The 27,874-nt window shown below is 36.6% G+C and overlaps 1 protein-coding gene across 14 annotated transcripts in view; it reads left to right on the plus strand.

The window, feature by feature from the left end:
- PPFIA2 (PTPRF interacting protein alpha 2) overlaps positions 1 to 27,874 on the plus strand; it is a 493,970-nt gene that overhangs the window by 145,406 nt on the left and 320,690 nt on the right. Inside the window, exon 1 of one of the 14 annotated variants that reach the window (XM_044941892.2) lies at positions 18,383 to 18,847. The exons of 11 other annotated variants lie outside the window; for them this stretch is intronic. In XM_044941892.2, the coding sequence (XP_044797827.1) occupies positions 18,767 to 18,847 (81 nt within the window). In that variant the 5' untranslated portion in view covers positions 18,383 to 18,766. Of the gene's footprint in view, positions 1 to 18,382; positions 18,848 to 27,874 lie in introns of those variants that run through there. 2 more of the 14 variants (XM_044941890.2, XM_044941891.2) reach the window with 2 other exon arrangements.

Genomic DNA, 27,874 nt, shown 5'->3' on the forward strand with positions numbered 1-27,874 from the left:
ACAGAGAGTAGTAACAGCCACATATCTACTGTGTATTTTTTGGATTTGCGAGTTGACATATGATCATCAACTACTGTAAGAAGAGTATTTCGACCTTTAGTGCTTGTGGAAATGAAGATCCTCTTTTCAGCCTGTCTTCCATTGAACCTGTTCCTTCCTCTGTACCATTTCACATGGAATCTTTTCCTTTGGCAAAAGGGAGACATTGATCACAATAACCAATTAGTACAAAATAATATGTGATTATGTAAAGGATTACTAGTATAATGTTCTGATCAAGGAAATAGGGAATATTGTTTTTGGTTGTGTCTGTTCTTTTTTCTTTTTATGTAGTTATTTAAGTAGTGCCCAAAATTTAGCTGACTTGATTACAGGAGATAAAAGAGTACTAAGTAAAATTTACCTTTTTTAACCCCAATATCACAGTCTTACTTTCATCACATCTTAGGTGGAAAATGATGTGGATAACACTTCTCTATTCAAAATAGACTCCAAACTCAAAACATGATATTTTTAGCTAGCACATAATAATTTCCATTTTCACACACAAATTTCTTGGCATCCTGATTCATCTAACTTGAATTCTACTTGTTTAAGATTTCTTGTACAAGCTTTCTAAACTTACATGTATCGCAATAACACAGGCTATTTATTCTGATATCTTGTATTGTTAATGTAAGTTACTCTGACATCTTTAGGGCTTCCCTGGTGACTCAGATGGTAAAGAATCTGTCTGCAAGGCCAGTTTCAAGCCCTGGGTCGGGAAGATCCCCTAGAGAAGGTAATGACTACCCACTCCAGTATTCTTGCCCAGAGAATGCCATGGACAGAGGAGCCTGGTGGGCTAAAGTCTATGACATCTTTGGCAGATCATTTCACTGCTCACCTTTGTAAACTAGTGATACGTCTTTCAGCCTTAGAAGAAATAATGTCCCAATTCGATGTAGTAGATGGACGAAGTTAATGTGGTATCATTTAGGCTATTAAAGTTGCCAAAGTTCCTCATCACTTAAGTGAGCATTTACAAATACTAGTTTGTATTTCTCATGACTCTTATTCTATCTTATCTGCTCTTTTGAAATAGTCCATGCCTTTCTGAGTGTCTCTATTTTCCCTATTTTGAATACCTCCTAACAGTCTCACATCTCTAAATAAGTTGGAATATTCCTCTTGAGGGACTCTGCAAGATTGCATTCTTATTCACACTTCCACTTAGTGCTGGCAGGAAGGCTAATTTCCCATTTGATTAAAATAGATTAATATTGGATGCAATTGTAGGTTCATTATCGAGTGTGCTCCATCACAACTTCTGTCTTTCCCAAGGTGGTTGTGGAAGAGCATTTTCAGTATCTTGTTTTCCTTTCTCTTTTAAAAACTTTTAAATGCATTTTTTAACCCCTTTACCTTAGAATCAATGTATTCGTGAAATGGATGAAACTCACTGAATATGTATATTCTTATTCACATCAAGTTTAGTTTTATTCTGGACTATACATTTTATCTCTTCCTTTAAATTATGGTTTATTTAACACTATTGCTAGATGATTCTGGTCATCTCCAAGATGTTTTCTTTAGTTTGGAAGTTTTACAACTGAGATGTCACACAATTCTGGAGGCAGGAAAATCCAAAACTGACAACCTGGGCTCAATCTGTCTCTCTGGTCCTGTTTTCCCAGACCTTTCCTGAGAGCTTCAAATGACAATATTTTTTCATGTCTAACCTGCTTTGTGTTTAAGTCTCTGCCAGTGTTCCTAAGCCACATTTACCAGGGCTCTAGGACTATGTCAAGATGCCCAAGAACAGTCCAGTAGGAGCTCTGAACAAGCATGTCTCTGATTCTGCTACCTGTGCTTCAAACAAAGACATCTCATTTTTATATGTCTATATCATGGGTTTCCACATTTAATTTTATTTAACATACATTCTTCTGTTTAGGAAAGAGTCTAAATTACTAGTTACTGGACTATATCAACATTTTATCAAAGAATCTATAATGTACCCCATAGCACTGACATCTGGCCCTCCAGATCATTTTGGTGTTGGTGTTTAGTTCTATGGGCTTCCCAGGTGGTGCAAGTGGGAAAGAACCTATCTCCCGATGCAGGAAATATAAGAGATGCAGGTTCGATCCCTGGGGTGGGAAGCTCCCCTGGAGGAGGACATGGCAACCCACTCCAGTATTCTTGCCTGGGGAATCCCCTGGACAGACGAACCTGCTGGGCTACGGTTCATAGGGTCACAAGGAGTTGAACACGACTGCAGCTACTTAGCACTCACACTCTGTGTATCAGATTGCAAGCACATGTTGTTTACTGATGTATTTCCATCCTGCCTGCCATTAAAGTCAGAATAGGATAATAATCATGTGATAATTTGTCACTTCATTGGTCACTACTGTGGATTTGGCTGACCTGGTTGGCTGGAAAGAGGCAACCTCCTTTTTCAGTCCACCTAGCTATTTGTCCAAATTCTCAGCTTGGACAAAAAGGCTGTCTGCTCTACACAGGAGGCTCTTTCTTCAGGAGTAGACTGCTCCACCCATGGAACCCCAGTCCCAGCACTGTGATTGCTGACACCCCCTTTTAGCCCCCTTTAGCTACTTTTTCAGCCCTTCCTCGTTTCACTGGATTCTGTGATGTCGGGGTGGAAGATTCTGTTGTTGAACGCTCCTCTTCTCGCCTTAAATTTACTCCTATACACTGAAGCCTTCCAAATGTATAGTTCTTGCCAGTACTCTCTACTGAAATCCAAGTTCATACGTCTAACTGCCTACTTGACATCTCCCCGTGAATGTCTCATAGTTATCTAAAACACAGCTTGTTGAAAGCTGCACTCTGGATCATCCTTCCAAACCTGATCCAACCATAGTCTTCCCATCTCCATTTATGGTTATTCTATCCATTTATGTAGGTAAAATTCTTCTTTTTTTTTTGTACTCCTGTTTTCCTCATGTCCAAACCTACCTTCAGAATATTTTAGAGCGTAGGTGAGTCTCACCAGCTTCCCTCTACCACCTTGGTCTCAGCCACCATCAGTGATCACCTGAACAGCCTCCTAGCCTGTTTGCTTGTTGCACTCTGAGTACCCCCCTCCATGCTTTTGTTCTCAACCCATCATTTTTGAATGGGGACTTAACTCCAAAGAAGTAGTGTGATGATGTTCACAATCTTTGTGTTTTGATTTTTATAATTATATATATATATATAAATAATTATATATATATAAGGCTGTTAATAATTAAAGATGCCATTTTAAAAATAATTATATCCATCTTCTGAATGTGTGTATATTCTGTGCTTAGTACAAAGTTTAGAATGTTATGAGCACTCAACAACTATTGAATTAATGAAGAGGGATCTCATTTAAAGAAGTTTGGCAGGTCCTTGTTTTCTATAAAAAGTACCATGGGCATAAAAAGGGCAGAATTTTAAAATAGAAATTATTTTCCCAATTATTAAGGAATAATATATTATTGAATACATTTCAGTTTTCTTGGCTTTACCTTTTACATTTAATAACCATGAGCTGAAGCTAATTATTACCTGCATTTATTTATTTAATAGATATCTATTACAACTATGGCAAATACTGTCCTAAGCACTAGAAATAAAACAGTTTATATATATATATATTTTTTTTTTTTCATTGTAAAATGAATAAATATATAATGTAGTGAAGAAAATAAAGCTAATTAGGGGAGTAGAGAGCTGCAGTGTGGGAGCGGGAGCATACATTTTACCCTCTTCAGATAACGATTTTCAAAAATGTTGACATTTAGGGAGACACTTAAATAATTGATATAAGGAACTATGTGAATATTGGGTGGGCTGGCAAGGGGAGAGCCAGGCAAAAGGATTAGCAGTTGCCAGTGCTGGAGGAGAACATGCTTAGCATGGATTTGAAATCACAACTAATCCCTTCTGCCCTGGCTCTTCTCTCTTTCCCCTACCCTGCTCTGCCTCTTTCTATTGTACTTATCCCTTTTGAAAGACAATATAATTTACTTATATTGCTGATTTCCACGCTTCTTCCCACTGGAATGAAAGCTCTACAAAGATGGGTATTTGTTTATTGTATTCACCAATGTTCCCCAGATGCCTAGAACGGCATCTGACTCATAGCTTCTGATCAGTAGATTTCCACTGTATCAATTGATATTATATTCTGGGGTGGAGAAGGAGACTGTGTGGCCTCTGGATAGTGTGCAAGGGCATGGTGGAGTGCAGTGGACAGGCAGGGCCAGGATCAAATATTGATGGCTTTGTAGGCTTGGAAAGGACTTTGGATTTCCTCTGAAGTGTGATAGAAACGTACTAAAGAGATGAGAGTAAGAGAACAGCATGGTCTGATTCACATATTTACAGATATTATAGACTTCTGTATGAAGAAAGCAAGTCATATTTTCTAGGAGCTAGTGGAGTGGACAGGTGCACCAGTATGCTAATTGCTCACCCCTTGCAGGCCTTGGTCAGGGCTACAACTGAAGTACAGACTAGTGGTGTGGAAATAAAGTTTCTGGACCGGTGAGACTTCATAGGAAATGGGCACTGGAGTTGGCCCCTGAATTTCAGTGAAAAGAGAATTCTGGGTAATAGCAGGCAATCAAGAAAGGCATAAGTGCAATACAATCTATTGGTTTAAAAAAAGAACTTTAGAATGTAGATTTGATTCTGACTGAGAGTGGTGATGACACTTAGAGCTTTACCTACATAATCTTTCTTGATTTTTACAATACCACCGATTGTTCAAACCTATTTTAGTCCTCACTTTGGAGAGAAAGAAAACTGAGGCTCAGAGAGGCTAACTCAAAGTTTTATTGGTCAAGAAAATAGAAGCATGGGGATTTGAAATTGGGTCTGTTTGGCACCGGCCTTCCCAGGTGGCACTATTGGTAAAAACATGCTGCCAATGCAGGAGACATAAGTGATACGGGTTTCATTCCTGGGCTGGGAAGATCCCCTGCAGGAAGGCATGGCAACCCACTCCAGTATACTTGTCTGGAGAATCCCCATGGACAGAGCAGCCTGGCGGGCTACAGTCCATAGGGTCTGAAAGAGTCAGAGATGTCTGAAGCGACTTAGCTTGCTCTCACTCTGTTTGACCGAGAGCCCTTGTACTGAGTCAGTCATTTAATGATAATATAATCATAATTCCAAGAAATATCCAATTCCTTGAATTTAATCAGTTCAGTCAAATTAACATTTTTTGTATGACTGGAGTTGCCAGTGCTGCCCAAGGCACTAAAATTATGTTGCTGATTATGTGCCCTTTTGATAATTAAAGCAAACTGCTGCTGCTGCTGCTGCTGTGTCACTTCAGTCGTGTCTGACTCTGTGCGACCCCATAGACGGCAGCCCACCAGGCTCCTGTCCCTGGGATTCTCCAGGCAAGAACACTGGAGTGGGTTGCCATTTCCTTCTCCAATGCATGAAAGTGAAAAGTGAAAGTGAAGTCACTCAGTGGTGCCCGACTCTTAGTGACCCCATGGACTGCAGCCTACCAGGCTCCTCCGTCCATAGGATTTTCCAGGCAAGAGTACTGGAGTGGGTGCCATTTTCTGTCTCTGTTATGAAGTGTTAATATTTATGTTCCTTTCATTTATTTATGTGTGGTGGATGTCAAGTACAAAGCAGATAAATTTAAGGAATTAATAAATGCCCACAATTTATCATGGAACAATAAAGTTTTAATTCTGTGTTTATACAGCTTCCTAATCAACAAGCTACCAAATTGTGACTTGATCACAGTCTTTCAGTTATCTGTCTACATTTCCAGCTAAGAAATTGGATTCTGGAATAATAATTTACTGTCAGTATGTTCAAAATAAACTTTTACTGAGGTCATTCCCTGTCTTGGTGGTAGTCAGCCATTCATTCCTTATTTAGTTATTGGACTGAAGAATGTACTAATAACACAAAACTGGTCACATGACCTGGATTTAGAAATGATCAACATTAAAAAAATGGAATTTAATAGAGAACAAGGTGAAAGATAATCTTCTCAGAGAAGAAATATTAGTCGGCAAATTTTGAGGATAAGGGTGTACTAAATCAGAGTTTCTCAAACTTGTTAACATAATGACACAAAGAGAAAATCATGGTATTTCTCTGTCACACTAATGCAGGCAGGGGAGGATGCTCAAGCCAGGAACTGAGCAAACTCAGGAGCCTAGGAAGTCGAGACTTTGAGGGGTCACCCTGAAGCTGAGAGACTGGTGTTGCAGTGTGCTTGTAACCTATTTGCAGCACACTAGTTGAGATGCTCTGCCCTAGTTAGCTCAGAATGATTCATGGTATGACCAAGAAGAGCAGGACATTTTTATCTCTCTTATGTTCAGCTTGACTGCAAAATAAAAGAATTGTACTATGTCATGGTCCCTTAGTGTTGACTGCACTTTGAAAAACACCAGGGGAGCTTTAGAAAAATACTTATTTGGCATCCTTAAACTAATTAAACCAAGAGGGCTAGAAGTAAGGCCTAAATATTAGTATTTTTTAAAGCACCCTAGAGAATTCTAATGTTGGAAGATTCTACTGTGCTGGATGATTGCTAGGGCCTTTTGTGTCTCTAACTGTCTGAAACTTTGTTTGGAGATAGTCTATAGCAAGCTAAGTTTGGAGGCCAATGAATAATGGATGCTTTAAAGGGACAATCAAGGAAAATCCATGAAAGAGATATGGATAAAAGATACCATAGAAGAATGATACTTAGGAAGATCCCCTTGTAGACTTGAAATGGCCAGGAAACTTCTCTTTCTCCTTGTGACAAAATCGAGTGGAAGGATCAGTCTCAGACTTTGAGATGAGGTGAGACACAAAGATAAGCGTGGGTGCAAATGTAGGTAAGAGTACAAAGAAAAGGATTTCAGTATAAAGCTGCTGCAAGTTTGTGAAGAGTGAGTGAGCAAGCAGTGGAGAAAGACCTTAAACAGATTAGAGGAAAGTTTGTGGAAGTGCTGTGAAAGGAGACAAGTGGGAGATGAGGAGAGGCAGGCAGCATAGGGAGCACTGCTGAGGTGGAGAATGGTCCGCTTGAAAATGCATCAGTCGTGTGATGTACCAACAGCACATGTCCACTCAGGCTGTAGCAGACAAAATGGACAATTGGATTCAAAAATATTTACTGAATGAATCAAATAAAAATGTATCAGGAAAATAGGATGAGAAGAGCAAGAGAATGGAAGACGTAATAGATCATGGATTCCTGGTTAGGTATGGAGAGAATGGAAATAAAAGTTAACTTATAAAGTAGGAGAAAACTGGGTCAGATGATTCCTACTTTTAAGATGTCCAGGAAAAAATACAGTGAATCATAACAAACTGTGGAATATTGTTAAAGAATTGGGAATACCAGAACACCTTACCTGCCTCCTTAGAAACCTGTATGCAGGTCAAGAACCAACAGTTAGAACCAGACATGGAAAAACAGACTGGTTCAAAATGGGGAAAGGAGTACGTTAAGGCTGTATATTGTCACCCTGCTTATTTAACTTATATGCAGAGTACATCGTGTGAATTATCTGGGCTGGATGAAGCACAAGCTGGAATCAAGATTGCTGGGAGAAATATCAATAACTTCAGATATGCTGATGATACCACTGTAATGGCAGAAGAGGAGCTAAAGAGCCTCATGATGAAGGTAAAAGAGGAGAGTGAAAAAGCTGGCTTAAAACTCAGCATTCCAAAAACAAAGATCATGGCATCTGGTTCCATCACTTCTTGGCAAATAGAAGGGGGAAAAGTGGAAATAGTGACAGATTCCATTTTCTTGTTCTCTGAAATCACTGAAGATGGTGACTGCAGCCATGAAATTAAAAGATGCCTGCTCCTTGGAAGAAAAGCTATGACAAACCTAGACAGTGTATTAAAAAAGTAGAGACATTACTTTGCCAACAAAAGTCCGTCTAGTCAAGGCTATGGCTTTTTCTGTAGTCATCTATGGATGTGAGAGTTGGACCATAGAGAAGGCTGAGTGCCGAAGAATTGATGCTTTTGAACTGTGGTGTTAGAGCAATCCATCCTAAAGGAAATGAACCTTGAATATTCATTGAAAGGACTGATGCTGAAGCTGAAGCTCCACTGCTCTGGCCACCTGATACGAAGAGCCAACTCATTGGAAAAGACCCTGAAGCTGGGAAGGATTGAGGGCAAGAGAAGAAAGTGGCAACAGAGGACAAGATGGTCGGATGGCTTTGCTGTCAATCGACATGAGTTTGAGCAAACTCAGGGAGATAGTGAAGGGCAGGGAAGCCTGGCGTGCTGCAGTTCATGCAGGTCACAAAGAGTTGGACACGACTTGGGGACTGAACACCAACAAGTTAGATTATGAGAATGAAAATGAGGGATGTTTGTTCTGGGAAGTCCCTTCTAGTTTATGAGGCATTGTGCGTCCCCGTGTGCATGTGTGGTCCGTCACGAAGTTGTGTCTGACTCTTTTTGACCTAGAGAGTCACAAAGCCTGGACTCCAGCCAGGCTCCTCTGTCCATGGGACTCTCCAGGCAAGAATACTAGCATAGGTTGTCATTTCCTTCTCCAGGTGATCTTCCCAGCCCAGGGATTAACCCCCACCTCCTGCATTGCACACAGATTCTTTCCTGCTGAGCCACCAGGGAAGCCCCCCGAGCGGCAGGGACACCACTGTAATAATGAAATGAAAATGAAAGTTGCTCAGTCATGTCTGACTCTTTGGAAGCCCATGGACTATACAGTCCATGGAATTCTCTAGGCCAGAATACTGGAGTGGGTAGCCTTTCCCTCTTCACTTCTGGCCTAACTGGTATTCTTCAAAGCCGAAATGATTTCCTGGGTAAGCAGTCTGAGAGAATTAACAAGAATCATGTCTTGTTTTATTCTTCCCTCCTTTCATTAATCTCTGGAACTGCCTGCCTCCAGTGAGCCTCCATTCTAAACTGCCTTTTGCCAAGCTGAAAACTTTGTAGCTTCTCTCAGCCCACTCATCTATTGCCAAAGCCTTTAATTTAAAGAAGTAAAGTCAACTAATTTGCTCACATATCTAATCTGTGTTCTTTAATATGGATGTATTTTAATATTCTCTCTCTCCTACATGATTAATTTATACCATTCTGTCACATCTCCAACATTCAAAGCACCCTTCCCCAATTTACTGTCAGCTGATAACCTTTCTTCTTAAGTCCCTGGAGACTTGCACCACCTCTCACCACCACAGTTACCAAAATAGGTATTCAGTACTCTGCTTTCCATGCGTTATCAAAGATGGGATCCTCTTCCTCTCTAAAGCTAGTCTTTTTTCTAATAGATTCTATCTCCTCTCATCTACTGCAGAAATTTGCCTCTTTTCATTCTACATCATCAGTTTTTTATCATCTGCCTAGAGCCTTTCCCTCAGCAAAACGTGTTCTTATTTCTCTCCTTTCTCTTTTTGCCAGCCAATGTGCCATTTCTTTAATTCCCTTTGCAGCAATATGTTTTGCTGCACAGTTTCCAATTTCTCTCCTCCCATTTTATCTTAAGCTTACTTTAATCAGCTTTTCTTGCAACCCTCCACTGAAGCCAACCTCTGCTTTGTTATTAATAACTCCAAGAGCCAATCTTCATCTTACTTGGTCTCAGCATCTGATACAGATGATCACTCTCACTTCTTGGATTCAGGTTGATCAGTGGTCTTTCAAACACATCATTGTTTTGGTCTTCCCTCTGCTTTGCTGATTAATTCTGCTCATTCTCCTTTGCTGGTCTCCCAAGATGCTTATAGATAGAGTGCACTAGGGCTTTGGCTCTGACCTCTTTTCTTTTCTATTTGCATTCATTCCAGTCTTTTGGTTTTCATCTGTATGCTTATTTGGTATCCAGATTTGTATATTTAACTGCCTTGTAAATCCCTATTTAGATACCTAGCAGAAACCTCAAGCTCACCATGTGCAAAACTGAACAACTGAATTGTCCCCAAACCTGCTTCTCTGGCAGTCTTCTTCATCTCAGTTGGTAGCTATTTCATTCTTCCATGGATAAGACCAAAAAAAAAAAAAAAAAAAGCACACACAAAGAAAGTGTTAGTTGCTCAGTTATCCAACTCTTTACAACCACATGGACTGTAGCCTGCCAGGCTTCTCTGTCCATGGAATTCTCTAGGCAAGAATACTTGAGTGGGTAGCCATTCCTTTCTCCAGATATCTTCCCAACCAAGGAATCGAACCTGTGTCTCCTGTGTTGCAGGCAGATTCATTACCATCTGAACCATCCGGGAAGGCCCTTCCATGGATCAGACCAAACACTTGAGAAATTGCTCAGGTCAAAAGACTTGAAGTTGTGGACTCTTTTCTTTCACAACCCACAACTGATCCATTAGGAAAATCTGAGCACTTTAATAACATTAAAATAAATAGTTCATCAGATAGCCCATCATCTAGAGATTCTTAGATGTATGAAATCAATCATTCAATCAATCAGGGTGTTTTTTTTTTCCTTTTTTTATATTTCTGTACTAAATTAAAATCAGTGGTGGATAAGCAATGCCAACATATAATTTTGAGTTATAGTGTGGTTTTGCCATTAGATAAACCTGAAAGTAAGTGACTCTCTCACATACCTGCTGTGTGACCTTAGACAAGTTATAATTTTTCTAAGATTCAGATTCCTTATATATATAAGTGAGAAATAAAATACTTCCTTTAACAGGTTTTGAAAAAGGCAACACTATGACTGACATATAATATCATTCAATAAATGGAAACTACTGAGCCATTGTTCTTGCTCTTAAAAGAAAATAAAACCATACAGTGATTGGCTTTAGCTTTCAAGGAAAATTCTTGGAAAAAATAAAATTAAGAAGAAAATAATGTACTTGCTACCTTGGCAACTGTGGCAGTAGAGAATTTAAAGAGTTAGAAATAAGATATTCTAAAGTTTGGATAATCTACTCCCGAGTTTTGCATAATAATGCCCTTGTTCCTGTAATCTTGCAGTCCTTCTAATTTAACATGGGATTATGAATGGCATGTGCATCCATATAAATTAATGTTTTTTTTAATCATCTCATTATTCCAAGCTAACCATGGTAATAATGCTATCCTGAAGGTCTTTGCATAGAATTGGTTACCATCATGATTTCTCTAATCCTATCAGTTAAATCTGTTTCTCCTGGGATGATATAATCAAGATGTTTAGTGTAAAGTAAACTTATATGCAGAGTACATCATGAGAAACGCTGGGCTAGATGAAGCACGGGCTGGATGAAGCACAACCTGGACTCAAGATTGCCGGGAGAAATATCAATAACTTCAGATATGCAGATGACACCACCCTTATGGCAGAAAGTGAAGAAGAACTAAAGAGCCTCTTGATGAAAGTGAAAGAGGAGAGTGAGAAAGTTGGCTTAAAGCTCAACATTCAGAAAACTAAGATCATGGCATTCGGTCCCATCACTTCATGGCAAATAGATGGGGAAACAGTGGCTGACTTTATTTTTCTGGACTCCAAAATCACTGCAGATGGTGACTGCAGCCATGAAATTAAAAGACGCTTACTCCTTAGAAGGAAAGTTATGACCAACCTAGATAGCATATTCAAAAGCAGAGACATTACTTTGCCAACAAAGGTCTATCTAGTCAGGCTATGGTTTTTCCTGTGGTCATGTATGGATGTGAGAGTTGGACTGTGAAGAAAGCTGAGTGCAGAAGAATTGATGCTTTTGAACTGTGGTGTTGGAGAAGACTCTTGGGAGTCCCTTGGACTGCAAGGAGATCCAACCAGTCCATTCTAAAGGAAATCAGCCTGGGTGTTCTTTGGAAGGAATGATGCTAAAGCTGAAACACCAGTACTTTGGCCACCTCATGCGAAGAGTTGACTCATTGGAAAAGACCCTGATGCTGGGAAGGATTGAGGGCAGGAGGAGAAGGGGATGACAGAGGATGAGATGGCTGGATGGTATCACTGACTCGATGGACATGGGTTTGGGTGGACTCAGGGAGTTGATGATGGACCGGGAGGCCTGGCGTGCTGTGATTCATGGGGTCGCAAAGAGTTGGACATGACTGAATGACTGAACTGAAATGAAATGTAAAGTGAACTGCATAAAAAAGCATTAGAATATCTGAGAGAATATTTTGAGAGAAATATGATATTTCTCTCAAAGCTCTGTGAATGTGTGCATGGAGATGTATTTATCTATGTGTACATTTGGGTGAGTGCATTCATCTCAGTGTATAAAGTGAGGTGTCTCAACATATATTTTTAAATATATTTTCTAAACCACTATACAGCATTATTTAATAAAAACAATATAAGTTGATAGAATATCTATATTTGTCCATTTTTATTTCTGTTCATTCATCCAGCAAAGACTTGCCTATTATATACCAAACAGTGTACTCAGCCCAAAGTTGGAACATTAAACATACTACATACTAGCTGTAAGAATCTGAGAATGAGGAAACAGATTTTTTAATGGTCCAGACTAGTCAACAAGTCAAAATGAGATAATATTAAAATGTAGTCTTTGAAAAGAGAGAAGCAAACCAGTCAAAGGAGAATGTTTCAGTCATTACCCAAGTATTTATTGCATACCTGTTCTGTGGCATGGGCTTCCCAGGTGGCTCAGTGGTGGTAAAGAATCCACCTGCCAATGCAGGAGACATGGGTTTGATCTCTGGGTTGGGAAGGTCCCCTGGAGAAGGAAATGACAACCCACTCCAATATTCTTGCCAGGGAAATCCTGTGAACAGAGGAGCCTGGCGGGCTACAGTCCATGGGGTCACAGAGTTGGACACGACTTGGTGACTAAATAACAGCTCTATGGCCTGCATGGCGCTGGCTCTTGTTAGGGACAGACTAGAAGATAAGTTCCATATAGGTCACAACTTTAGCACACTAGGAAGATTCTTTTATCTCAAACTTTAACAAGGCATTATACTTCCTGATTAAAAAAGACTAAAATTCAGATCCTTTATGACCAACTGAGAATTCTCTGAATCTTGATGCAGTAACTTCAGTGCATAGTATCTGAGAACATATATGGAAACTGGGCAGTGAAGAAGAGAACACAAATTTGTCCAGAGTGAAAGTATTTGTTTGGTCATGAATGGATAAGAATTTTACCAATTTTTAAAGGAAAAGTGAAATTTAGTGCAAAAACTGTACTATATAGTACAGCATGTGGGGCATATCCAATTTCAGGTTCAGCATATAATACTATATATGGAGTTATCATGCCATAGAATGGACCCACAGCTTCTCAGCTAACTGTTTTTAATGTGTATAAAATCAGAGCTCTGAAATCCTTTTAAGTATTATAATAAAAACTTGAGCTTTTTGAGCATCTGATATCCAGAGTGGTAGATTAGGAAATAACATCCTGTTATAAAACTTTATGTGATTTTTATAAAATCAAATTGATGATGTATATTTCAGAATATAAACAATGTAATGTAACGAAATTATGGACTTGTAAAATTTAGAGTTCTAATCAGCTAATATTTTTCCCTGTTATAAGACAAAACAAAATTTAATCCTGAATTTCAGACAATTAATATTTGTAATTTAAGAAATAAAGTATTCATAGGCTATCATCATAATACAGGTAAACATTTGTGGAAGATGTGGTTCAGGTAAAGAGAAACTAAAGTGAAAGAGAATAAAAAATATAAAAAGATAATATTTAAACATTTTATAATTTGAATTTTGAAGGCAATATACTTGCATATATGTGTGTCTATATGCATATATGGACATGACATGTGTGCATGAACGTGTATATGTATATAATTCACATATATGCATATACATGCACATATATGTACAGACATAAATAAAACTTTATGAGATAATGTAAGAAAATGCAACATACTATTATCAAGATATTGATTAAAGCCAAATTTAATATTTTTGTTTTGTTATAAATGGAAGGTTGTAAAATTTTATTTCAATATGCCCATTTTTTTTTCTTGGTCTACATGGTCACAAATCTTGAAGGATACCAAGGATTGTCTTGATTTATTTGGGACAACCTCAATGAATGAATGATTAATTAGCTAAAAAACAGTCTTGAACTTGTCAAAATATCTCTGAGACATTAGAAACTTTTTTTTAAATTGAAATACTTTAATCAAGTTCTCATTGCTAGACTTGATGATACCTGTTGGATCAATCATGTCTGACATGCTACTAAATGAGTATTTCCTCTCAGTTCACCTGTCTTTCATTTCTGTCGTAACTATAATGGGTATCTGGCACATCATCTCTCTTCAATAAAGATTTGTTGAATTAATGAATAAGTGAATGAATGAACAACGTGCTGTGAGTGTGAGAAAATAGAAAACTCAGAAGCAGGATGTGACGTAATCTAAGAGTTTTGGCTATATGTATAAGGTCATCTTTGCTGCATCCTGAAAAGCTCGTGATATAAAGACAATACAGATATGGATAGTGATGCATAATTATGAATATATATTTAGATAAATAAATAGATGTTTGATAGATAGATAGCAATATATGCTTAACTGTCTTCCATATGCCATCCATATGGATTCACCAGGATGTATTTCCCATCTGGGCTGTAAATTTCACTCCATCTGGCATGACTTCTAACTGAATGCTTGGCTACAAAATTCTTTGTTACCTTATAATGCTATGATGAAAACTGTATTGATATCTCTCCTCTCTCCTTTCCTCCTCCACCTCCTCCTCATCTTACTCCTCTTCCTTCTTCTGCTCTCTCTCTCCTATTCTTCATCCAGTATGACATTTCCCCCTGAGCATTTATTGGAAACTAACATCAAATGAACAGCCCTTCTCATTGTACTCCTTTAACTCTGCAAATTCTTATTTTAGCAAATGTTTGAGTGTGTTTTCCAATGCCTATAAGTGAATGAAAGACAAGTTATATTGAATTGCTTGTCTTGAAGCAGGATATGTTATTTGTTGGAAAAAATGTGTTGAGGGATGTAAAAATGTTTGTGCTTAATCTTCCTGACAGGATATGAAATGGTAGCTTTAAACTATTCTCGAACTTTTTATAAAACCAAACTGATAACCTATATTTCAGAAGACTTAAGGGTAATTATTCCCAGAGGCAGAAGGATGTATTATATGATTTCTGGGAATCATCTCTGTAAGTCTATTAAAAAACAAGCGTCTGGCTTGAAGAATTTTATTTTACTCATTTAAAAAAAATGTAATTTATTTATCTTTTTTTATTTTCAGTTTGTTTTTTCTGTAAAAATTCAAGCGCTTGAGATTGCTGGCATTAAGCTGTCTAGAGTTAATATTGTTAATTTACTTCTCTTTGTGAAAGATAGATCTCGAGAGATTTAAGGGAGTGATCTGTGTGTAGTAATTGAAACAGACATATTTACCCATCCTGTGGTTAATATTGCCTGGAAACTGATGATTGCTACCATCAGTGTATTAAATTTTATATTACAGAATAATAATGTACTTTTTATACTTTCAAGTTAATACTTAACATAGTCTTAATTTAATTCAAAAACAGTCAAGCTAAGTATGGAATTTCTTGACAAGCCACAATCCTCCTGGAAAGCTATTTGGAAAAGTAATTAACTATAAGTAAGAGAATATGTCTCTACATTTCTTATATTTTTAAAAGGCAAGTATGTTCTAATTTCACTGGATTTCATAGGAAAAGGGTGTTGACTAAGTCTCTTTACTAATTTCACATAAGCAAATGTTTCTATATGAAAAAAAAAACCCAAAAAACACCTAGCAGGGTCACTTCTTATGCCGTGCAATATTTTCAGCCATGCTTTCCCAGTCACTCTACTTCTATGCCATCTCGTGCCTTTTCACACATATATCCTTCTCTTCATCTCTTTTGAGACATTTTCCCACTCAAAACTCTTGGGGAGCAGGAGTTACATGACTCCATTCTTAACAGTAAATATGATCCCAACATTTATCTTTAAAAGGGAAGAACTATATATATATATATATATATAATATAATATATATATATTATATATATATTATATATATATATATATATACACACACCACTGATTACCACAACTAGTATGTGTGTATAGTTATTTGAGCATCAATGGAACAAATCCCACGTGGGCTAAGAAATCAGAAGGGGAAAAGCAGTTAATTTGAGGAATGAAATAATATGGCTACTTAACATAGAAAAGGAAAACATGACTTTTCAAGTAAACTTGCAGTATTAATTACAGTTATAGTTAAGGAGACTAAAAGTAATCTTAGCAAATAATATTTATACCAGAAAAAAAATTTTTTTTAAATAATCATTTGTGCTAAAAAAAAAAAAAATGATGGGAACATATCGAAGGGAAACAGGATCCAACCTGAAGGATTTCCCAGTGACCAATGCTAGGACAATTTAAGCATCAAACAGATTGTATTATAATCCAAAGTATGAAATAAACATACCTGAGTTCATGCCTACATAAATAAATAATTGAAAAAATAATCGAAGGAGAGATGCAAGGCTTCTGTATAGAAGAATTCCATATAATATACATACATACTCTCCCCTCAGGGAGGTAAAGCTTAATTTCACCTCTCCATATTTCTTCTTTGAGAGTGTGCAACTTCCAAAGAATAGAGTGAACAACTTCCAAAGAATAGGGTATGGAAACAGAAAGAGAGTAATTTTATAGTTGAAAAACCTGACAAATACTTCTTTAACCAAATGACTGAAGTTAACATCACTGGTAAAATGTGGATATCGTTCATGCCTAATACGATGTGGTGAGGTCACTTCACTAATATTAATATGATGTGATGAGACAGACACTTCACCCCTCTAGTATTCTTCCCCAAAACCCATGCTAAGTCGCTTCAGTCGTGTCCGACTCTGTGTGACCCCATAGACGGCAGCCCACCAGGCTCCCCCGTCCCTGGGATTCTCCAGGCAAGAACACTGGAATGGGTTGCCATTTCAACCTAGTCTAATCTTGAGGAAAACATCAGACCAAGCATTGGGAGATACCCTACACGATACTTGACCAGAAATTCTTTCTAGTCTTCAAGATCCTGAAAAATATGGAAAAGCTTAGAAGCTGTCACAGACCAGAGGAAACTATGGAAAAAAACAAAAAACCAATAACTGTGGTACCCACCACTGGCACCTAGATCAGAAAAGGGACACTATTGGAAAGACTAGTGAAATCCAAGCGAAGTCTGAAGTTTCATTAACAGTAATGTTCTGTATTGGTTACTTAGTTTTAAAAAATATACCATAGTAATGTAAGATGTTGACAATTAGAGAAATTGGGTGAGGGACACATGAAAACTCTTTGTACTACCTTTGCAACTTTTCTATAAATCTAAAATTATCCCCCAATTAAACATTAATTTAACACATTATCTTCTGCTTTGTTTAGTGGCTTGGTAAGTAAACAGTTGCCTACTTACATAACTTGACAGAATATAGGGATTCTAGGAATTAAGAATTTCTTTCTATTTTCTACTCTTTGATATTATGAATTTGAATCATAACTAGAAATTCAAAAGTAAAAAGGAATAGTAATTTAAGTTTTAAGAGCTCATCACCAGCATATTACTTTTGTAGTCTTCAAGTTCAGAACAGTTAGTTCCTGGTTGTTGGTTGTGAATAACTATGTCATCTTAGATACATTCCCAAAGACACATTTTTTGGTTCCTTTTAATCTCTGTCCTCCTGAAGTCTCCACTTTTGAACCATGTGTAAATGGAACATTTATTTTTACCTCTGAAAAGTGTAAAGTCATCTGAATATGATCCTTTAGACAGACTGAACAGTTTGTGTAAAAAGACATAGAAAAATGGACATGCATCACAACACAGTCTAAATATTTATAATCAATATTTTGAGAGTTTGGGTCAAAATTTTCATGTATCTAAAGTATGTTTTATTAATTATTTTCTACATGTATGAGATAAAGTTGTAATTATTTAGAATAAATGTATGGTACTTTGTAAAGCATTTATTGTGATATCATTTTTTTAATTAAGGTGAGGGAAATAAGAAAGCAATGATACATTCATATTCATGATGTTATTTAAAAGCAGAAAATTAAAAATAATTGATACATTTTATTTGATAATATGCCTAGATTATATAGCATTACTGAATTATATGCCTTGCCCCAGAAAGTTTTAGCCAGCTACAATATGATTTGATCTATACAATTTATACAATTTAAAAAGAACTGTTTTTTTTTTTAAAGGCTTTAAAATTTAAAATCATGTTGAAAATACATGAGTAACAAAGAGATTTAGAAAGGTACAGAAATAATCGTGATGAAATTATGTTTTGTTACTAGATATATCTTTAAATGGTGTAGGAAAACATGCTTCAGGTTAGTCAGGAGAGGTCCTCAGAATTACACCGTGCATGTTTCCCTGAATTGAAACTGTATGTTATTGGTTAACCAGGATATTTAGCATAATCACTCTGCTAGACTTGTGGTGGAGGGAGGTGATTATCACTGAGAACAGATGGGCAGGTCCACAGCACTGCCAGATTCTGCACAAGCTCCATTTATTGTTGGTTCTTGCTTTTTTCCTTCGGTGTTTTAATTTTTTTTTTTTAAACACTGTATGTTCTAAAGAACTAGCTGCACAAAAGGTCAGCAGCTGATGACCTTTCAGCTTAGATTTCAAACGTAGAAGAAAGATTCAAAATGCTATCACTGTGTATCTAAGAAGGATGGGGCAGGTTTCATTTTACACTCTAGCCTCCCTCAATGCATGCACGGATTTATCTGTACGCTAAGCTCTCTGCTCTGCATCTGTAGCTCCTTGTGGATTATATTGTCTCTCTGATCAGAAATGATCTTCTCGGATATGAACACCGTTTCTGGCTCCCCTAAAGTGCATCCTCCTAATGGGACCCGGTTTTATACTTTTCAAGTAAGTGTGCTTTAAATGGCTTCACTACCTAGGGAGTTAATCCATAGTCCAACTTTTAATAAAGAGAAAAATAAGGGAAGGAAAACTGCAAAATGGAAAGTATTAAAGAGGATGTAAGATGTAGAAAATGTGCATGTCCTTTTAATCCAGGTTTTTTGATATGGAAATGAGATAGCATTACGATTCTCTGTGAATTCAAGCCAAATAATAATGAACTAATTTTCACAAGGATTTTTAAATCTGCTATATTATCATATTTACAAGGTTTATAAGATAGTCTCCTGAAATTGTTCTTTATGGATATAATATGGTGATATAATATGGTGAAAATTATTAAGTTCCTTCCCTGATATATTACAGAGAAGATAAAATTAAAAGACATTTTATGGAACTTTGCAAACTATGTTCTGTAGGCTTAGAAAAATTTTGTATTTCTTATACATAGCTTAACATGACTCTTGTTATTTACTTTTATGAGTGCAATATAAAATTAATCAATAATACAGTAGCTTAAGTGTCATGTTTAGTATGCTTTTTCTATTTGAGGTAAAGTAGAAACTCATTAAGATGGAAGATTTCCTGTGTTATCAAAAAGTCAAAATGATTTACAATATAAATGTAAATGTGTGTTACAAAGCTGTTACTGACTTTCAGTTGCCTTTGAATAAATCAGTCATCAGTCTAGAAAATGGTTACATCTAAAGTAAATCATATTCTACCTCATTTTTATCCTCAAATTGCATTTTTCAGTGCTAAGGTTTACTTTGTAGTTCAATCATATCATCATTAGATTAAAAGGGGGAATGAAACTCTTCTCTGTATATTTTATACCCTGGGAATATGAACAGCCTAGCATTTAATTGTTTTAGCTATAGAGTTATAATATACTAAAAAATAAATGCAAAAACCTAGAGAATTAATATAGTAGAGGTAATATTTCTTCTAAAAAGAAGCTCTGAATAAATGCACTATGATTTATTAAAAGCTCCTGCCTTTGCACACTATAGCAGTAGATATAATTTCTCTCTCTCTCTCCTCCTTCTTATACTTCTATTTTTAATCCTGTTGCCTCTCCTGCTTTACACTGATGTCTACTGATAGTGCAAGTCTGTGCTGTTACAGAATATTTTTGCTTCCCAGTGGCGATCAACTTATTGTGGCAGTGATTCAAAATGCAACTGCCCTGGGGCTCTTGTACAGAATTATTACTTTTTTCTTCTTCGTACACTGAGATATAAACACTCCTTACAATATCCTGTAGCTGCCTCTTAGGGGCAGTTTTTGACATTGGGTATTCTGCTTCAGTCTCTTAAAGTTTAAGGGTCAGTAAATTCCATATGCTCAGTCATGACAGGCGTTTTACAATTCTTTCAGCAGGTCTTGCTGACACATTTCCTGACAGGTGATTTTCTTTGAAAACACACTGGAATGATTTTTAACCACTCATTTTTTTTTTTTTTGCTGATGTTATAACAATTCATGTAAAAAGCACTAAGATATCAGATAAAATAGAAATGTTGACAAATATGAGATCTATTTTGCTACATTTTTAAAATCACAAAAAGGTATTTGATCCTGACATTTGTGGTAACAGGCATTGTGTGTTTAACTTTTTGTTGCTATTGTTTGTTTTTGCTTTTGGTGGAAGAGAAGGATGGTTTTTAAAGCATGAAAACTGGCTTATAAAAGTTAACTCTTTGCTTTTGTCTTCAAGGGACTGAATTATGCATGATTATCTTTCTTATTTATATATACATTAGCCTATTTTAAGGTGATGTACTTTTGATTGTAGTACTGTCGTGAGAAATGAGATGCTATAAAATAACAGACCATTTGTCAAAAGTATATCTTGTGGAAATGATTAGTTAAATTTTTGAAAGTGGTTCTCATTATGGAATGGCATAAATGCATTTCTGAAATGATTCTGCATCAAGGAACTGAGATTTTAATGCTTACCTTCTTAAATTAATTCTAGCACAAGAGTTAACATATGCAAAAACATTTAAGATAGCTTAGCATGAATAATATTGAGTTTCAGTTCCATCTTCTCATCAAATGTTTAAACTATCCTGTCATTTGTTGCTGAAATTGTATAATATCAAATTTTAAAAGTAAGATTTAGAACATATTTGACCTGAACTGTTTAAAGGTAAAAAGATGACAAATAAGAAGCTGAAGGATATTCTAATTACAAGCCTATATTTTTCATTGCATTTTAATTTAGTCACATACATTTACACTTCTATTCACATGTGCAAATACTATCTTGTATAGACTAACACTTAATTTAAATTAATTTCCTTATAAGTGAGATCTCAGTTCTATACACTATGAAAATACTTGAATCTGCATTTTTCATTCAGAGGTCCCTGCACCCTGAATGATGCCAACACCCAATTTGCACTATATATTTAGTGAGTAACTTGCCTCTAAAAATTCAAGTTCTAGAGTATAGTTGTCTAGAATGATTTTTGATTGACAAAAATTAAAATTAATTATAATATTTGAATGGATTAAAGCTGTCAGTCTATGGTCCTCAAATATGTACAAATGGGAAACCTACTTTAAAACAAAATTAAAGTATATATATGAATGCAATAAATTATTTTTAATTTTATGTCCATAAAAGATGATGTCCTAACATCATTTCATATTTAGTTCTATTTCTGCAAGTAAAACTATTTACTATATTTTATTAAACCTGTAGATAAGCTAACCAAGACATAATGTGTAAATTCTCCCAGAAGTATTGATGACCACCAGGCTACCCCGTCATTTCCTAGAAATTAAGTATCTTCATCTAGAGGTTTTCACACTGCAGAATCCTAAGATTTGAGGGGTGCTTGTCAGTAGTTGCTAGAGACAGTAGGGAGGAGGAATATATTCTTCTGAGCTTATTAATGCTTCCTCATTCTACACTTACCTATTTTATTCATTGGAACTCTATGCAAGCCTTCAGGCAAGCAAGTAACAAATGGCATATTCCTTTCAAAAACAAGGCAAAAGTGGTGTGCAAACCACTTCCTCAAACCAAAGGAGTTAATTTCTGATGGGACCAGTTTTGATCTATTGCACCCACAGAGCAATTATTTCTGCTTAGGATATATTTCTTTGCCATTTAATCCTAGCATTAATAACATTTACTGCCAAGAACGTGTGAAAGTGTTTGACTCTGTTGCCCGCTGGCACCCACTGAAAACAAGAGAAAGACACTTTGCCACAAAGCAGGGAAACATATTAATGTGCCATTTCCATGTTTAGAATAGTTGGTGTCCCCTGTCGTTAGAGAGTAAAATTCGTTTCTTTAGTTTGTTATAAAGAAGCTCTTCCTGATCTGGAGCTCACGCAACATACTGCTTTCTTGACTTGCTTTTCCAGAAAATTGTCTGTATGCTTCTCTTCTTTGCCTCTTCACTGAACCTGTCTATTGAAAAGTTGTTTTTATTTAAAGACTTGTTTTAAATGCTACCTCCCCGTGAAGCCTTTACTCATTCACCTGATTTATTCATGATGTATTAAGTACATTTTCTTTGATCATTTGCTTGTGTATATCACTACAGGAGAACTTAATATGCTTTGTTTTAATCACTGAGAACATTTTATTAATCTACATCCCTAGCAAATGGATATAGTTATTATCCCTCTATAACAAGTGGGGCTTGTTGGAAAGTAAATGATTAAAATTAGAAAATTCAACACAAAAACTATAATTTTTTGTTTAAACTATATAAGCATTTGTTGAGATATATATATTATTAGAGAAGTAGCTAAAGATATTTAAAGGTAAATGTATTTAAAACTAAGCCTTTGAGTACCACCATTGGGTTCTTCAAAATAAATAACAGTTACATTATGGTTCTCAGAAAAGTTTTAATTTCATTGTTTTTGTAATAGATTTCTTTTACAGCTAGACAAAACATTTTTGAGATTTTTTTCTTTATACCTATGTATAATTCCTTAGTAATTGAGGCTTTTTATACTTTATCAAAAGAACTTTAAAATTGTTTAATGTATAATTTTTAATTTAGCAGATACTATTACTTGAAATATGTAGAAGAGTAATAGGCAAATTGAAAATCTCAATTGCATGAACAATTTCACTCAAAAGATATTACTGATAATTAGTGTGGGGCACCATATCTTTGTGATCATATGAGGTTGAGGTAATTCTGGCTTTTCAGAGGAAAAAACAGATTTTTTCATATTCTATCATTTTTTTTTAATACCTGGGAATCCACTGTTACTCATATTATTTGAAGCACATTATATTAACTTCCTACTGTTGATATTTTTAAAAAATGCACTAAATATATCTATCAGTATGCTTGGAACATGTTCTGTATTTAATAGAAAATGAAAGCAAAGTAGCCCAATAGAAATAAGACAGACCCTTTGGCTCTAGGGTTATAGAGTAACATAGGCAGACTTCCCCAGCTCAGTGAGAGAAGCGAGCTTTTTCTTTGTCACCCAATTATATGCAGTCATGATTATGATTATAAATGGTAGAGACAACGCAAGAAGTCTTTCAAGCAAGTAGACTGACAACTTCTTGGTGTGTGGGAAAGGCAGACTTTGATATAACTAAAACATAAGCTGGAGATACGAAATGGCTAAAAGTCAGTGTCCAAACTCAAGAACATAAAGGTAGGTTTGAATGTCAAGTCCAGATCCTCAGGAACTTGAATTTAGGATTCAAGGATTTTCAATGAGAAATGATAGGCTTCAGTTTACCATTTAGCTGGAATACTGGATTATGCCTTGGCTGGTTGATGGGACAGCAAAAACTATTAAGTGGCTTTCCAAAGTAAAAAAAAACAAAACCTAGAGGAATTATGAAATTATGATTTCCCTGCTTTAAAGATAGAAAAAACTGATGCTCAAAAATGTACTTAAAGTAGTTGTTAATAATATAAGATATATGTCTGAATCCAGAGTTACTGAACCCAAAATTCCATACTCTTTCCCCTATGTTCTTCTGCTGAAATAGTTGATGATTAAATACATCAGCAAAATTATTTCAAGGTATGTAATTTCTAATCTTCTGTTGATCTATTAATTCAAAAACTTATAGAAATTTAGCTCTACTTCTTCAAAACATTGTATTGCAGACTCACTGAGTTTTTAAACTTGAGATTCTTGTTTAGTTACATCTTCTCATGTAATCCTTATTGACAATTTTCTTCTAGTTAGAAATATGTTTTTATAGTAATCAAATTGCCAATCAAATTGTGCTGAAAGGTAAAAAGGGAAACCAAGGGGGGAAGTATTTGCTTAATACACACCTTTGTTTACACAAGAATACTCTTTACATTAGTGAGATCAACCATAGAAAACAATGAGTACCTCCTGGGCTCCCCATAGGAGATCATATCTCTTCCATCTGTAGAGGTTTCTGCTTAATAGATGTTGGCTACGCTATCTGTTCTGTGAGGACAGGCCCTTCTGTCCTCTTTTTTTTTTTCTTTCATTGTTAAATCACGAACACCAAGAGATTGTGCAGCACAAAACTGTAATTAGTACATAGGTGTTGAATTGAATTATAGACTGAAAAGAATGTATCCTCATCTAGAATGACTTCCCCATAGAAATATATAAATGGTGGTAAAATTCCCAGCGTGAGGTCCACAAATGTATTTCACTTATATACTTAACTACAATAACTTAAGTTTTCAAGTATTGGCTAAAGGGGAAGGAAATTGGCAGTAGGGACATTAATTAGGGTGCTCTTAAGAAGAGTTGAGCACCCTCTTTAATGTCCCTACTGCCAATTTCCTTCCCCTTCAGTCAGGAAATGGCAACCCACTCCAGTATTCTTGCCTGGAAAATCCCATGGACAGAGGAGCCTGGTTGGCTATACTCCAGGGGGTAGCAAATAGTCGGACACGACTGAGCGACTTCACTTTACTTTCTAAGACGAGTTGACTCATTGGAAAAGACTCTGATGCTGGGAGGGATTGGGGGCAGGAGGAGAAGGGGACGACAGAGGATGAGATGGCTGGATGGCATCACCGACTCCATGGACATGAGTTTGGGTGATTTCCGGGAGTTGGTGATGGACAGGGAGGCCTGGTGCTGCAATTCATGGGGTCGCACAGATCGGACACGACTGAGCGACTGAACTGAACTGAACTGAACTGATGCCAAGGTACCATGTTTCCTATCCCTGACTTACAGGAGGACAGAATTGCCCAAATCAAGGCGAATAGTGGGTCATGAAAGGTACAGAATTAGCTGGGAGCACATTTTCCACTCTCTGACTTCTTTATTTGGTAGTCATGTATTTAGGTTCATTTTCTCTGTTTTCTATTTGTGTATATGTACTCTACTGAGGGAGAAGGCAATGGCAACCCACTCTAGTATTCTTGCCTGGAAAATTCCATGGACGGAGGAGCCTGGTAGGCTGCAGTCCATGGGGTCACTAAGAGTCGGACACGACTGAGCGACTTCACTTTCATTAAGATAAAGTATTTAATTCAGGGAGCATAGTGCCTGCTAGTTAGTAAGAGGTCAATAAGCTGCGGTCACAACAGAAGCAGGAGCCAAAGGGGGGTCTGCAAAACACACTAGAGGTAGCAAGGGTATGAACTAAGAGATGTTAAGGGTGAGGGAAAAGTCATTAAGAGAGAGATTTTAAAAATTCATTAACATACTGAATATAGGAGACAAGACAGTAAAAGGCAAGATTACCTCCAAAGTTTCTATTGAGGGAGAGAGAAATATAGAGGAAGAGCAGTTTTGAAAACCAATGTATTGAGTTTGGTTGTGGGCAGATTGAGTAGACAGTTGGAAATATGGGTTTGGCTCTCAGGAGAGAGGTCTGTCTGAAGAGTTGACGTAAATGTGGGAGTCGTCTGTTTACAGGGTTAGGGGAAGCTGGAAGTGGATGAAAAGACTTTGGCAGAGAATGAGGAGAATTGGGTAGAACGGTGGGGCTGGGCATGAAATCCTTGAACCTACTGACTTCCCAGAATTACTGTCATTTGGAGTGTGTGTGCTTGGTTTATTTTGCAAATACAGTTTGAAAGCTTTTTCCTAATTACCTCTCCTTGAATATCACCTCTGAATCTAGTTTAGATGCTCCTGCCTTTTTGTATGTGTCTTTGCTGAACTCCAGAAAAGCATAAAATTTATTTTACTTAACTACTCATATTTGTTTATTGACACCTAGCCTGATGCTTGTTGTATAGATGGTATGTGTTTTCTGAATGAATGAATTTGTGTGTAAATTGAAGAGTATCTAAAATTAATTCTCTTATATTAGTTTGTAAAATCATTTGACACACCTTGTTCTACATCCCCATTATGCCAGACTTTAGTGATAATGAGCAAAACACCAGATTTCTATGCTCAAAACTCTTAGAGTTGCCTTGTGGAAAATTATCCAAAAATAATAGCACATTGTTTGTTTCTCTGAAAATACTTTGACATCAAGGGTTTATATGTTGTTGTCGTTCAGTCACTAAGTCGTGTCCGACTCTGCAACCCCATGAACTGCAGCACACCAGGCTTCCCTGACCTTCAGTGTTTCCCAGAGTTTACTCAAACTCATGTCCGTTGAGCTGGTGATGCCATCCAACCACTCATCCTTTGTTGCCCACTTCTCCTCTTGCCCTCAATCTTTCCCAGCTTCAAGGTCTTTTCCAGTGAATTAGCTCTTCACATCAGGTGGCCAAAGTATTGGAGCTTCAGCTTCAGCATCAGTCCTTCCAATAACTGTCAGGGTTGATATCCTTTAGGATTGACTGGTTTGATCTCCTTGCAGTCCAAGGAACTCTCAAGAGTCTTCTCGAGTACCACAGTTCAAAAGCATCAATTCTTCAGCACTCAGACTTCCTTATGGTCCAGCTCTCACTGGTGTCACGAAGAGTCAGACACAACTGAGTGACTTTCACTTTCAAGAACATCCATACATGACTACTGGAAAAACCATAGCTTTGACTATACAGATCTTTGTCAGGAAAGTGATGTCTCTGCTTTGTAATAAACTGTCTAGGTTTGTCATAGCTTTTCTTCCAAGGAGCAAGTGTCTTTTAATTTAGTGGTTGAAGTCACCATCTGCAGTGATTTTGGAGCCCAAGAAAATGAAATCTATTACTGTTTCCACTTTCCCCTCTTCTATTTGCCAGACGTGATAGGACTGGATGCCATGATCTTCATTTTTTGAATGTTAAGTTTTAAGTCAGCTTTTTTATTCTCCACTTTCACCTTCCTCAAGAGACTAGTTCCTCTTCACTTTCTGCCATTATAGTGGTATTACCTACATATCTGAGGTTGTTTATATAGATATTACTATTATAATTTAGGTAATTTCATGTACTTATTCAGTACAACCTTATGATGATGGTGATGGAAGAAAAAAATACTTCCTCTAAGAGACTTTCACAAATAGTCTCATTCCTGAGCTAGCATGGTATTCTGAAAAGAGCAATGACTATTGTTTTACTATATCCTAAACATTCAACTTTTACTCATTTATAAAGCAAAAACTATTTTGCAAAACAAGAAAGAAACTATGTATTTCCTTTGACCCTTTACATATGTATCCACAGAGGGTAGAGAAGACTAGAGAAATCAAGAAGGGTGAGGGTAAAGGAAGAACTACAACATTGGGCTTGGAAGGAAGAAAGCTTCATCTTCTGAGAAATAAGGTGAACAAAGTGAAAATGGATCAAGAGAGAGGAAGATCGCTGAGCCCGAGATAACAGACATCAGGTAGAACTGAGAATTGAGCCAGGATTGGAAGCATAGTTTCGGATCAGTCTTAATAAATGAGTTTCTTATTAATCTCCCTAAATGGAAATTGGAATGGGAATAAATATTGGCAAATGTGACAAAAAAATCAAGCAATCAGAGTGCTAATGAGATTAAGGTTGAACTGAGTGTGGGTCAGTCTTCAATCTTAATGAACATAGGAAGTAATTGATTGAAATTTCATTTTTTAAAGAAAAAAACTCACTGGAAAATTACACTTTACTCAATGTTTCTATAATATACTGTTAGAAACATAAATTCTGAGAAATTATATTT

Source organism: Bubalus bubalis, chromosome 4 (assembly GCF_019923935.1).
Source record: "Bubalus bubalis isolate 160015118507 breed Murrah chromosome 4, NDDB_SH_1, whole genome shotgun sequence".
NCBI lineage: Eukaryota > Metazoa > Chordata > Mammalia > Artiodactyla > Bovidae > Bubalus > Bubalus bubalis.